This window comes from Lissotriton vulgaris, chromosome 1_2 (assembly GCF_964263255.1).
Source record: "Lissotriton vulgaris chromosome 1_2, aLisVul1.2, whole genome shotgun sequence".
NCBI classification, from domain to species: domain Eukaryota; kingdom Metazoa; phylum Chordata; class Amphibia; order Caudata; family Salamandridae; genus Lissotriton; species Lissotriton vulgaris.
In genome coordinates, this window is record NC_141686.1 from 284753237 (window position 1) to 284766041 (window position 12805).

General features: G+C 45.9%; 1 protein-coding gene and 1 long non-coding RNA gene across 3 annotated transcripts in view; one reads left to right on the forward strand and one right to left on the reverse strand.

The window, feature by feature from the left end:
* The window catches only part of LOC147736504 (uncharacterized), a 171038-nt gene extending 166396 nt beyond the window's left edge, over positions 1–4642 (reverse strand). Inside the window, exon 1 of the long non-coding RNA XR_015307620.1 lies at positions 4378–4642. This is a non-coding gene — a long non-coding RNA (uncharacterized LOC147736504). The remainder of the gene's footprint in view (positions 1–4377) is intronic.
* A 155-nt stretch (positions 4643–4797) lies between these two features.
* Positions 4798–12805, forward strand: part of CDK2AP2 (cyclin dependent kinase 2 associated protein 2) — a 71672-nt gene continuing 63664 nt past the window's right edge. The window contains exon 1 of one of the 2 annotated variants that reach the window (XM_086953242.1): positions 4798–5336. In XM_086953242.1, coding sequence (XP_086809368.1) covers positions 5234–5336 — 103 coding nt within the window. In that variant the 5' untranslated portion in view covers positions 4798–5233. The remainder of the gene's footprint in view (positions 5337–12805) is intronic. The other variant, XM_086953243.1, reaches the window with a different exon arrangement.

Sequence of the window (12805 nt, forward strand, 5' to 3'; positions counted from 1 at the left end):
CTCCAGAGAACACTCTTGCTTCTGCCCCACCCCCAGCAAGGGAAGACCGCACATGTTGAGGAAGACTCCCCTGTCCTTTGATTTAATTCCGGGGGCTGCAATTCCTGGTGGCAGCAGAGATTTTAAACGAAAACATCCTGCTGGATCCGACTGAATCCTTTCGGTCCCTGTCTTTCAATACGAGGCAGTTGACTGATTAACTTTATTCGTTTAGCAGCACTGATGCTGCAAGTACTGCTGAGTACTAAACGTAACTTCTCTGTGTGGGCAGGCCATACCGCTGCACGCATGTACCAGGCTATGTAGTCAGGTCAGCCTAGCTACATAAGTTACGTAACACAAGCAAAACACCGTCCAATCAGGGTAAACCAGCTTGGTACCATCAAAGCACAGCAGAACTCGCATTGGCTGATGTGCGCTGCCTGCTTTGTCTTTCTTTAAAGTTTAACCATACGAAATATCAGACTCTACGAACCATGAAAACCGGTGATACACTCAGCTTTTAAGTAAGCTGACTTGCGTGACAATAGTTTTACATGCGGCAATGCGGTAACCTAACTTAAAATGCGTTAGTTTATCGCGAGATGTGTGACACTTGGCAGGACTGCTCCGTTTGTTGGAGTCTCCTGGCTGGGAGCAGTCAGGAGCTTCCCACCTGAGGCAAATGAAGCGAAAGGGAAACAAAGGGTCACACCTTGTTAGCACTTAACACATACTTAAGAGAAGCAGCTTTTCACTTTGTTCACGCTCTGTTAGGGAGATATGCATGCACTGTAAGAACATCAGATGTGTTGGTCTTCCCCTGTATTTACACAAAATAAATGTAACTTATATAGTGCTTACTACCCGATAAGGCGTTGAAATAATATAAGTACCACTATTTTTTCATTTAAAAGCACTATGGGTAGAGAAAGTTTATGCAGACAAAATGCAACATTGTTTTATGAGTAGCTTACTTAAGTGTGAATTTTCTGCCTAAATCAGGAGGGTTTCCCTATATACTCGAAATATGCTCAAATGTACTCATGGTAGACATGTTAAACATATATGTAAGGGCTTAGTATCTGATGTCACTTCTTATGAGGCCACTTCCTGTGATGTCACGTGCTGTGATATTACGTGCAATGATGTCACACGCCGTGATGTCACGCGCTCTGATACCACTTGCGTTCTAATTAACTAGATTAATCCCCCCACTTCTTTTTAGGTCGAGGACTCCGTCGGACTGCGTAAGCAGTGGGCAGAGCTGCGAAGATTTTATGTTTCTTAGAGGGGGCTTGGAACCCGCCCCTCTTCTCCATTGGCTGGCTTCCTAAACGGAGGCCAACCATTGGAGGAGAGGGGCATCACTCGGTTCAAGCCCCGTCTTTTTCAGATATGTGGGCGTTTTTTTAAGCTTCTTTCTATTTACTTCCTCTCCTCTTCCCATTGGCTGGAATTTTACCTTCCAGCCAATGGGAAGAGGAGAAAACGAAAACCACACCCCCGAATCGCAAAATGACGTTGCTTTCTCCGAGGCATTTCTGCCTCGCCACGGAGAAAGATGGTGGTGTGCATGGCGTCCCCCAAGTCGGTAAGTTTTCTTCCCTAGCTGCGCTCGTCTTTTTTTCTTGCCTTTTTCCCTAGTTTATCACCCTGGACACTCCTTTTCTGCCTACTTCGTCCCTTTACCTCTGTTTCTCCTTCCGGTCGTTCACTCTCTTCATTTTCCCGTTCTTTTCTTCCCCTCGTCTCCTTCGCCCTGCATGTCTCTTCTCTTGCCCCTGTACCTCCCATTATCCCTTTCCCACGTGAGAATTTTTTTTTCACTATCCTGAACTTCGGAAGCCGTTGGCATCCCGGGAGCATTATCACACACCCTCGAAATAACCCAGAAAGCTTTCAGCTCCATATTAGGGAAAGAATCGCTGTCACAGAGCTAGTGAACACAAAATTTATTGACAAGGCAGTGTGACTGGAGGCTGCCTGTACACACTCTCCGAGCGCGCATCCCACTCCCCACGTTTATAAATTTAGCCTGTTTGAGCCGGGCGCACTTGTCTCTGTCCGGCCGCGTCCAGGGCAGCGGCTTCGCCTCCTGCTGCTTGCCGCGCTGCTGATGGCTCTCCTATTCGCTATCCTAACGTCCCAGCAATAACGCGCTTTTCAGCTTCAGTGTGAGCTCAAACTGCCCCGAACCAGGAGTTGAAGGATCACCCTGTGCACAAGAGCACGGGTGAGTCTGCACGTGGAATGGGAACATGCGATATAACCCGCCCCGCCGCAGCGCCAGCCTTGTGCATGGCCCCTTCGGGACTGCACAGGTGCGAGGAGGGTACTGGAGGACACAGGGTATAAACCCCCTCCAAAGTATGCATTTGGGGTGGAGCGCGCGGCGGCCCGCGAGGGGAGACAGGCTCTCTTAAAATATTATGATATAGCGGCCGAGGGTGAGGAGCGTCAGCCTGGGCAGTTATATCATAGTATTTTAAGAGAGCCCCCCCCCATGCCATTAAAGCAAGCAAACCAAGGACCCTAGCAGCTCCCCCCCATCCTCCGACGCCCCCCCCTGCAACGTCAATGGTCGGCTGATATTGCGGGCAGTTACCAACAACTTTCCTTTCCCCTTCCGTCATATCCTTTAGCTATCCCACCAAATCTTAACCTTTACTCGCATTGCCCCTCTATGCGCGTCCCTTTCCTCTCCTTGTTCCTCTGACCCATTGCCGAGCAGGACCCAACCTGATCTCCAGATGGCGACCCCCCCTCCCCTTGCACCTCACTCTCAGCACTGCCAGCCCCTACCGCTCCCCCCTCCCTCTTGCCCTTCACCCACCCGTTGCACCCTCTGCGTTAAAGGACTGTAACTCGCCCCACCTCTGGACTAGCATACAGCTATTGAGACAACCCTTTAAGGGATTCTCGGATATCCTCGCCTGTCCAGCGGATTTTCACAACAGTTAGTACGATGCCAACAAGAACACCTCTGCCCACTGTGAACGAGCGGGACACGGAAAATGTGAGTATTCTGTGGGGAACTTGTTATTAGTGAGCCATCAGTCTTTGAAAATAGCTTGGGTGACTTAGGATATGGTATATTGAGATTAGTAGCGCTCTAACAAGGCTTTTCTGGAAATTCTGGCATAGTTTGAGCTTCATTTAAACAGCGCTGGACGTTAAGAGAGTTTTGTAGTTTCCTGCTTGAATTGGTTATATTATTTATTGATTGCACATGAGTATCTGTCAATTGAAATGATAATTTGATAGCAGTCCTCCTGAGTGCCTTAAATGACCTGAGCCAGTGCACTTCCATCTTTTGTAACCTGAGCATGCCGCTGTCCTGTGTATACACCCTCCAGTGTAACCTGAGCGAGCCATGACACAGTGTATGTCTAACCTATACTTCCTGGGTCTGAGTATGGTTATTTCTTTTTAAGATAAGTTGTCCTGATCTTGCATGCGTGCAGCTTGCACTGTATTCTCCTGCGTATTGTGATCAAGTTTGTCTTGTGCATGCATCTTCCTGTTGTGTATAAGTTGCATGGAAAAGTAAGTCTGTGCTATCGTTCTAGCATGCTCAGTACTATGCCTCAATATCTGGGAGGCTGTCCCCCTGGCTGTGCTTGCTCTCCTTCCCCGTGGCTGTGCTTGCTTCCCTGCCCCCTCGTTGTGCTTGCTTCCCTGCCCCCTGGCTGTGTTTGCTCCCATGCCCCCTGGCTGTACTGGCTCCTCTGCCCCCTGGTTCCCCTGCCCCCTCGCTGTGCTTGCTTCCCTGCACCCTCGCTGTGCTTGCTCCCCTGCCCCCTGGCTGTGCTTCCTCCCCTGCCCCCTGCCCCCTGGCTGTGCTTGCTCTCCTGTGTGTATGAGGCTCTGGGTGTGTATGTGGCTCTGGGTGTGTGTGTGGCTCTGGGTATGTGTGTGGCTCTGGGTGTGTATGTGGCTCTGGGTGTGTGTGGGGCTCTGTGTGTGTGTGTGGGGCTGCGTGTGTGTGTGTGTGAGGCCCTGTGTGTGTGGGGCTCTGTGTGTGTGTGTGGGCCTCTGTGGTGTGTGTGTCGGGCTGTGTGTGTGTGTGTGTGTGTGGCTCTGTATGTGTGTGTGGCTCTGTGTGGGTGTAAATGCAATAGGTCATGCATTTGCGAGCGATTAAGCTATTGGCATTGTAAATGACAATGCCAGTTATTTAACGATTAAGCTATTGGCAATGTAAATGACAATGCCATTTATTTAGGATTTAAAAAAAAATGTCATGAGCAATGCCAATAGCTCTACCTTTAATAATGCCAAGACCATTGCATTGTAAATGCTTGTTTTAGGACTTGTGCCATTTGGCCCAAAATAAAATGTATTAGACAAGAACATGTTAATCCTTTTATACTACCACTCTGTTACGGTATTTACCTGGTCGTCCAACACCAAAGGTGCGCGACCCGTGGTAGTAATGGCCCGGCCTAAACCACCACGTCAGCCTAGCCACCAACGCACCCAGCAGTCCCTAGCTGGTCACCCCTAGCCAGGCCTGTGTGGGTCGCGACCTGTTGCCACCACCGGTCCCCAGGTCACTGCCCGGTTCGTGACTCAGCACCGGCGGAGCCCGCAGCCGGACTCTGGAAAGCTGCCATGACAGTGTTTACAAACCGCGAGACCACGCTCGGCCTCCACGGCCAATCAACACTTCCGAATGCGCTGCAGAGCAATAGGATTGGCCGAGGTTGCGAGGAGGCTCAAATCCGAGATTACTTTACAAATGATCAGTCCCACCCCCTCATGTTCTCAACTCTCGAGAATATGTTCAACCACGGGATTGGGTGCATGTGACCCGGAAGTACTGAGCTTACCGATTTGTCGCCCCTGCTTAGGTGAGTGAGGCCCGGCGGAAGTCGGGCCGAGTGCACGGGCGGTCCGTGTCTGTAACGGACGGGTGGTCACCGTAGAAGAAGGGGCCGAGGGACTCAAGTCTGCCTGCAACCAGAAACTCCGGTTTTATATCACTTCAACAAAGAATTCGTTTGGTTCTTCTGCTAATCCTCCAATCATAACAAAGCTCAACCCTGCCACCTGTCAGAAGGAAGCAATTCAAGATACCGACTGAGCACAACAGAAGAATAAACCAGTTTTTAACGTAATTCAGAATTGGCTCTCCTTTGGGGGGCATATTTATTTAATAGGACAGTCTATCACAGAAGCCAGGCTGGCGCTGGCGGCGACCTTCACCGGAGGGGGCGACTTGCCCCCCACGTTAATTGGGACTCTGGGGATGTCCTACAAGCCCATCGCCCCAGCACCGACCACAGCCAGCAGCACGACAGCCACGACGGGGAGCAGCAACAACTCTGGTCCTGGAACGCCTGTCCCACAAGGTATTGAGCCAATAACATGGTAATGGGGCTGAAAGGAAATCTGTTCCTCTAGGTAATGAGTCAATAACATGGTAATAGGGCTGTAAGGACAACTGTCCCACCAGATGATGTCCCAGTAACAGATGGTGCTGCAAGAACACCTGTCCCACCAGGTAGGTAATGTTTCTAGACAAGGTGGTAAAATGTCAAAGGTGGCAGTCTAACCAGGCAACAACCTATGGCATACTGTCCAGTCCCAGACCCCATTCCGCCAGGTAACGACCCAGTTCAAGTGTTGGAACATCTAAGATTTCTGTGCTACCATACACTTAGCAAGTGCAAAGTGGAAGATGCACTTAGGGCATAATTCACACCTATAACGGGCAAGTTGAAGGTTATGAAAATCCACCTGCAATCCGTTCATCCTTGTAATGTCAAGGTATGTATATTGTATTGTCATGTATTTGGTTCTGTGCATCATTCAAGTGGTGCTAACATTCTTTGGGGCGCGTTCCTCTTGGTGTTCTAGATATCTTGTACGTGATGTAGAACCTTAGAGGAGAGTGGCCTGGAAGAAGAGTTAAAGCCAGATGTAATGCTGTTGCTCTTGCAGTACATTGGTGTTTCAGTCAGAATAAAGTAGTATGCAACAACAATTGGTTCTGTGGGGAGTTGTATTTCTTTAATACAAACTTTATTTCATTCACAAATATTTAATGTAGTACTAGACACTCAATCACGTCTTGGTACTGACCTCAAATTATAGGACACCAACACGCAAGAGTTTGAAAACTACAACCCCCCCACAGAACCAATTGCTGTTGCATACTACTAGATTTCCCAGGTTCTGAGAGCTACTGGGTCACCCCATTTTTATTAATGGTCAGTCAGAATAGAGCTTTCAAGTATTTTATTGCACATGTATTACTTTAAAATATTGGCGACGAGCTGATGGAACACCAGGGAACCCACAACGCAAGGTTTTTCTGCGTTTTATTTTGGAAGGCAATCCAATTTTGTTCTTTGGCAGTGGATGTTGGTGGAATTAATGTATATCTGCATTTGCAGTAGTTGGTGTGGATGACAGTGGCTTGTGCAACTTAGCCGGTGTGAGAAGCTGGTTTGGTATATGATTTACACTTATGTAAGTGGGCACCCTGCACCAATTCAGACAACCCTTATGGTGATAGGGAATTAGTCTTCAGGTTTAAAAACAGAAAAACAAATGGGAAACTGTATGTTGCTAAAAGAGGTCCTTTTGGTTTTGGGATGGCAGGATCAGGTAATACACGATATAGAACTCCTATAGCCCAGAACCAGTCATGATTTTGAATGCAATATTGGTACTGCAATGTTTAAGAAGTACTCTAATGTGTTCAAGGGCGAAATTGGTAACTTAACAGAATTAAAAGCCTGTGTAGTTTTGAAAACTAATGTATGTCCCAAAGTTCACATGGTGAGAAATATTCCCATCGCTTGGGGATAAAGTTGAGAACTCAAGAAACTTGTAAATGCTAATATAATTTAGCCTGTTGAATCTTCTGAATGGATATCCCCAGTTGTGGTCGCTAGATGCCGCGATGAGAAGCTCAGACGTTGTATTAGCTTGTGTCACATCACTGAAAAGCAATGTTATAGTAGATACATTTCCACTTCCCAAGATATCAGAAATGCTGACGTTAGTTAAAGGTGCAAAATGGTGCTCTACAATTGATCTTTTTGCGTCATACCATCAAATTCCACGGCAGGAAGAAAGTAATGCACTGCCTTTATTACCCCAATAGGCTGTTATCAATATAAAAAAAAATGCCATTGGGGTTCGCATTGGCTGCTGCTATATTTAAGCATCAGATGTTTGCGACAATTCAAAATTTAAGATGTTTCCAGGGTTACATCTTGATTTTTGGGAAGGATAGACAAGAGCGTGATGAGGTTCTGGAGGAACTGCTGAGTACTTTTGAGCGCAGAGGCTAAACTATAGAGTATTCTAAGTGTACATTTGCTATTCAGTCAGTAACCTATATAGGAAATGTCTTGAGTGAAGAATGGGTTTCTCCTAAACCGGCCTTAGTCGAGGCTATTGAAAATGCTCTGCATCCCTCCAGCAAAAATAAAGTTAGGACTTTTCTTGGCCTGATTGAATTCTACTCTAAGTTTGTGAAGAGATTCGCGCACATGGTCTATAATGTAAAGTAACTCTTAAAAAGCAAAAACATTTTTTTTTATAAAAACTTATTTTATTAGAAGTCTGATTTGAATTTTGTAAGGGAAGTCAACTTGCAGTTGTCAATAATGCAATATTTACATGTATAATATAATTAAATGTGAGCATTATTTTTATCATGGCATTTGTAAGCAAAATTAAATTTTTGTTGACTCGGGAGTGTCGAAGGGAGTTTGAAGGCATTAGAAAAGCTATTGTTACAGCTCCTGGTTTGAAATGTTTTGACCCTTATTTGGAGAATATCTTTACTGCTGATGCTAGCAAAAAGGGATTGGGGGGCGGGGGGGAGAGGTACAGTCTCAAAAAGATGCTACAGGTAACGAAACAACTGTTGCATAAACTTCTCGTGCACTATCTTCAGCTGAGGAGACATTTTCCGTAGTTGGAAAGGAAGCTCTTGCATGTATATGGGCCACTGAACATTTTAGGTCCTTTGCGTGGGGACAGCAGTTCAGTTTTCACAGTGATCATAAGCCATTGGTCAATTTATTAACTACTGAACGTTTATTTAATGCTTCGCAAGAAAGGCAAAAAGATTTATGTACAAAATGGAGTATTTGCCTGGGAAAAGTTATGTACTGGCTGATTTCCTGTTAAGGATGCCGGTTGCTATCGGGAATATGACGGAGATGAATGGGAAGAGTTTTAGGTCGCTCTTATTCATGATCCAGATGTATCAAGTTTGAATGAGATAAAAATTGAAGCATGAATACACTAAGGACACTGTTTTGCAGAAATTCAGAATTTTGGTGAAGCGTGGGTGGCCTAGGAAATTTGAAGGTACAAAATAATTGAGGCAATATTGGGAAATTCGGAATTATATCTAATTCCGGATTTCACCCTTGGGGTGGCAGGAATGTTCCACTGATTACTGAGAGATGTCGTAGTGGAAATTTGTCACACAGGTTACGGGGGGATTTTGAAAACTAAGCAGAGGGTGAAGAGGTGGTATTGGTGGCTGGGAGTATACTTAGGTGTGGACAAAGTGGTGAGAAATTGTGTGTTTTGTGCTAACTCAGATAAGACCTTAAGAACTTTGAGACCAACCATGTATGAACCCATAGTTCAAAAGAATCCTTGGGACACTGTGGCAATGGACATTATGGGAACCATTGGTCATCCAGCCAAATGTAGCATTGCATTGATAGCCGTTTACACAAGATGGCCTATAGTTAAGGTGGTGGGTAAGGTAGACTTCATGGAAGGTTTTTCAATTCCTTGGCCAGATGTTCATGGATGAAGGGTTGATGGTGCAAGTCATTAATGATAAGGGTGCACAGTTCACTTCCAACTTGGCCAAGAGGTATTTTGAGCCGGTGGGAGTGAAACCTAGAGGTACTTCACTTCATAATCTTAGCAGGAACACAATTACTGAGCAGTTTAGTAGAGTAATTAAGAATGCAGTGCAATTGGTAATAATGAATAAAGATGCTTGGGAACAGCAAGTTTTCAAAACGGTATGGATGTATAGGACCACCACCCATGAGGCTTTGGAAGTGTCTCCTTTTGAGGTTATAAGAGGAAGAGAGGCTAGACCAACTATAAACCTGAGTGGTTGCTGCACACCTCCTGTGCAATGTGTCAGTTGAGGAAGTGAGGAAAAGAAGATTATTGACACGCAATGAAATAACAAAGAGATGTATGATTTGAAGAGAGGTTCACAAAGTGTGGAGGTCAGAAAAGGAATGTGGGTGAAGGTTAAGAAACCTTGGAAGGTGAGGAAGGGTGAAAGCCAATTCCATGAACCTTTTGAGAGTATACAGACTTTTATGTAATGTGGTTTAATTGAGCGAACATAAGGTTTGGAATCTTAAAAGGATTGCAGTGTTGTGGAGTAATTTGGATGTGTATAATAAAGGGTTTGAGCTGACAATCAGTGTTGTTGGGAAACCTTTTTGATTGTGATGAGTTGGAGTGTAATCCTACTGGAGTTGAGATCCAGGTGTTGTTGGAGGGTGGCTCTGGAAGTGAGAATAGTCAGAAGGAGCTAGAAGATAGTGTTATTTCAGATAGTTTGGTCCTGCAAGAGGAGAGTGACTGGGTGGACAACAACTAAGAGGGGAGAATTCTAGATGGAGACTGCTCTAATAGAGTTCTGGCTGAGGGCAACTCGAGGGTGGAGGAGAATAGTTGCAGTAGGAGGGCGAGTGAAGCCTAGGTTGTTGTTGGACTATGTGTGTGAAGATGTCAATGGGGGAGTAGAGGGATATCTGTATTAGTATTTCATTGTTACTATTATTTGTAGTATACTTTGTGTTCTGTTTTTCATTTTTCATAAATAAGGTAAGGTTTGTAATGTTACGTTATGTATATTGTAACTTCATGTATTTGTTTCTGTGCATCATTCAAGTGGTGCTAAAATGTCTTGGGACGCACTTCTCTTGGGGTTCTAGGTCTATTGTACTCTATTAGAACCTTGGAGGAGAGTGGCCTGGAAGAAAAATGAAAGCAGAATGCAACTGCTGCTGCTCTTGCTGTTCCAGTCAGAATAAAGCTTTCAAGTATTTTATTGCATGTGGATTACTTTACAATCCCTCATAACGATAACCCAGTGCAAGTTGGCTAGAATGGAAGGGCGCCAGGTACTGCATAGGGCATTAGATCCAGGTACTTCTGGTTACAGCAGCTAACTGTTCCTAGATAACGGACCGAAGCATGTGTATCATCCTGGGTAACCGCCTAGTCCAAGGTGATGTAGCCAAAGGTTGGTTATTCTCCTCTTATTGATTGATAAGGAGACATTCCCTAATGGACATCTACCCTACTTGGTAGTGGCTCCTATGAAGTTCCAGAGCTGAAAGGATGCTATTCCTCAGTAGAGCCACAAGGAACCCCTTCCGAACAGGTAATGACTTGGGTTAAGGTTGCTGATCTACAATGGCCCTGTCTCCAGGAGATAACAGAGTGCCACCAGAGCTAGAATGAATGGGGATCCTATCCTTCTGGATCCCAGTTCCAGCAGCTACTATTGAGCCTAATCGGGGGGGTTTGTTTCTCCATAGTACAACATGCTGAACTTTTCCAAGTGTAATTTGACAACACTGGAACATATTGAGCAGTGCCCGCACATTGTCTGCAAAGTGCAGGCAGTGAGGTTGCCTTCTTATTTTCGCAAAAGGGACTAAACAAAGGCCAAATTTTTAAGGAGCCATCAGCCTTTCTTTTGTTCTAATATAATCCTCTGTGGGAGCTATGTGGAGCCTATCGCTGTTGCAATTGGGTTCCACCCAATTAGTACATCCACGTCTTGCTTTTTTGATCACCCTGTTTTGGACTTTTTTCTAAGGGGAAGTCTCACCACTTGTGTTTTACCCACAATAATCGCATGGCAAATGGACGGCACACGTTTACCTCCATTGTCCGCCTATTAAGAAAAGGGTGCTGCGACACAGCAAGAGTAAGGGCCACTTGGCTGGTTACAAGTGAGCATGTGTGCACACACTGCACTTGGAAAACTACTGCTGTGCGCTGCCGGTAACTACGACCAGGTAGCCTGGCACAGAGGGGACTCTACAAGGTTAGTTGTTGATATTGGGGGGGGGGGGGGGGGGGTCGGGGTGGTAGGCCTTATAATATTGGTGGGCACTCATTGGTAAAGTAAGCATGGTGTGCTGTTTATCCTCAGTGACACTATATTATACAGATAGGGAGAAAATCTGAGTTAGAGTGCAGTTTTGCTTCTCCTATGCCTACAGTGTGTCATAAGGTGTGAAACGGGTGCCCCGTTGAAATACGCAGGTCTCAAGATCATGCATATACATCTTATGGGTTATCCAGGATTTTCATATTTCTCCGGCTCCGCTCCGGATTAAAGTCCAGTCCTTACATCACCCTGCTGGAACAAGTTAATTATTCTGCTCCCCAGTTGAGGGAACCAAGGCCTCCCCACACACAAGGATTAATTAACATTGCTTCCCTCCTTTTCTCAGGAGGAAGGGATGGGGAAGAAAACCTACATCTGTTAATTGACTGTCACGCTGTTCAGGGCTGTGACAGCCCAGCCCTACTGAACATAGGAGGAAGCCCATATGTCGGTAGCCAACACAAGACAGGGCTCCCCTTTGACATTTTGCTGGAAAAGTCCCTGGCAGTGATATCAGCTAGGAGCAGAGCTGAGGCCCCTAGAGAGGATATGAGCAGTGACCTCTTGATGACGTCCTCTTGGAGTGTCCCAGCATGGTGTGTAAGACGTTTGGGGATTGGTGGAAAGGTGATGTGGCACCCTACGATCGGCCAGATTTGCCTGGATTCTAGAGTTTTCCACCCCCATTTAAGAACTTTTGCCCAAGGGAAAGTGGGTTCTTGTTGAAATCTGGACCTGGACTTCAACAGCGCCAGAACCATGGAGAACTGGAAGGGCAAGCCCCCTGATACCCTAATGAACTAAGGTCTCTGCCTACAGTTAACCCCGGGACCACTAGGTCTCCCCAGGACCAGGGAAGCTGGTGCCCTAACATCTTCCCCACCTCCCCAGTCCCTTGCCCCAACCAGGACCATTGGGGAAAGATCTGGACTTCTGTGCCCCAGCAGGAGGAGTGGAGACTCGGAGACAAAGGAAAGGAGAAGCTCTGGTGCGTGGAACTAATAAAAACAACTGCAGAAAGCACTTTTTTGGATGTGAGGAGGGTTTGCTCAATCTGCTCCTGGTAGATAGATCTCACCAACAAGAGTTAAGGGAGCCCAGAATTATCCACATTAGCCCAACGGGGCCCAAGTTATGGCAGTTTAATGGTTGGTGACCTTTGACCCCACAGAAAACAGAGCACCTGGGGCTCCTCCACATCTTCCTAAAAACACCTCCGGGATGAGCCAGTGCTCAAGGGGGAGGGTTTGGCAGATGCATATTAATTTTAATAGCGAGGGAGCGGGTGTGCCTTTGCTTCATTGCCGTGAGTGCAGCACTCTCCAGAGGTTGGTTATGTGGCTATATTTTATAGCTCCTAAAGATGATAAACACAGACATGTTCTGTTTATATTCAATGCTTTTGTAAACATTAATGCTCATAGTAATTTTCAATATTTTATAGTAATGAAATCATTTTACATGATATGATCAGTGAAATGATGGTGGTTTTAAGATGGTTTATTTGTCTTTTAATGTGGTGCAGCTTTGACAAAGTCAACTGGCTTGCCTTAGATGTTGTTATGGTGACCCATTGGCCTGTTTTATTTAAAGTATCTGAAAGAAACACATTCGTTATAGATTCTCTACCTTAGAATTACCCCCAGGCGTCAGACTGGATCCGGAAAGTTTTTTCATTAGCAG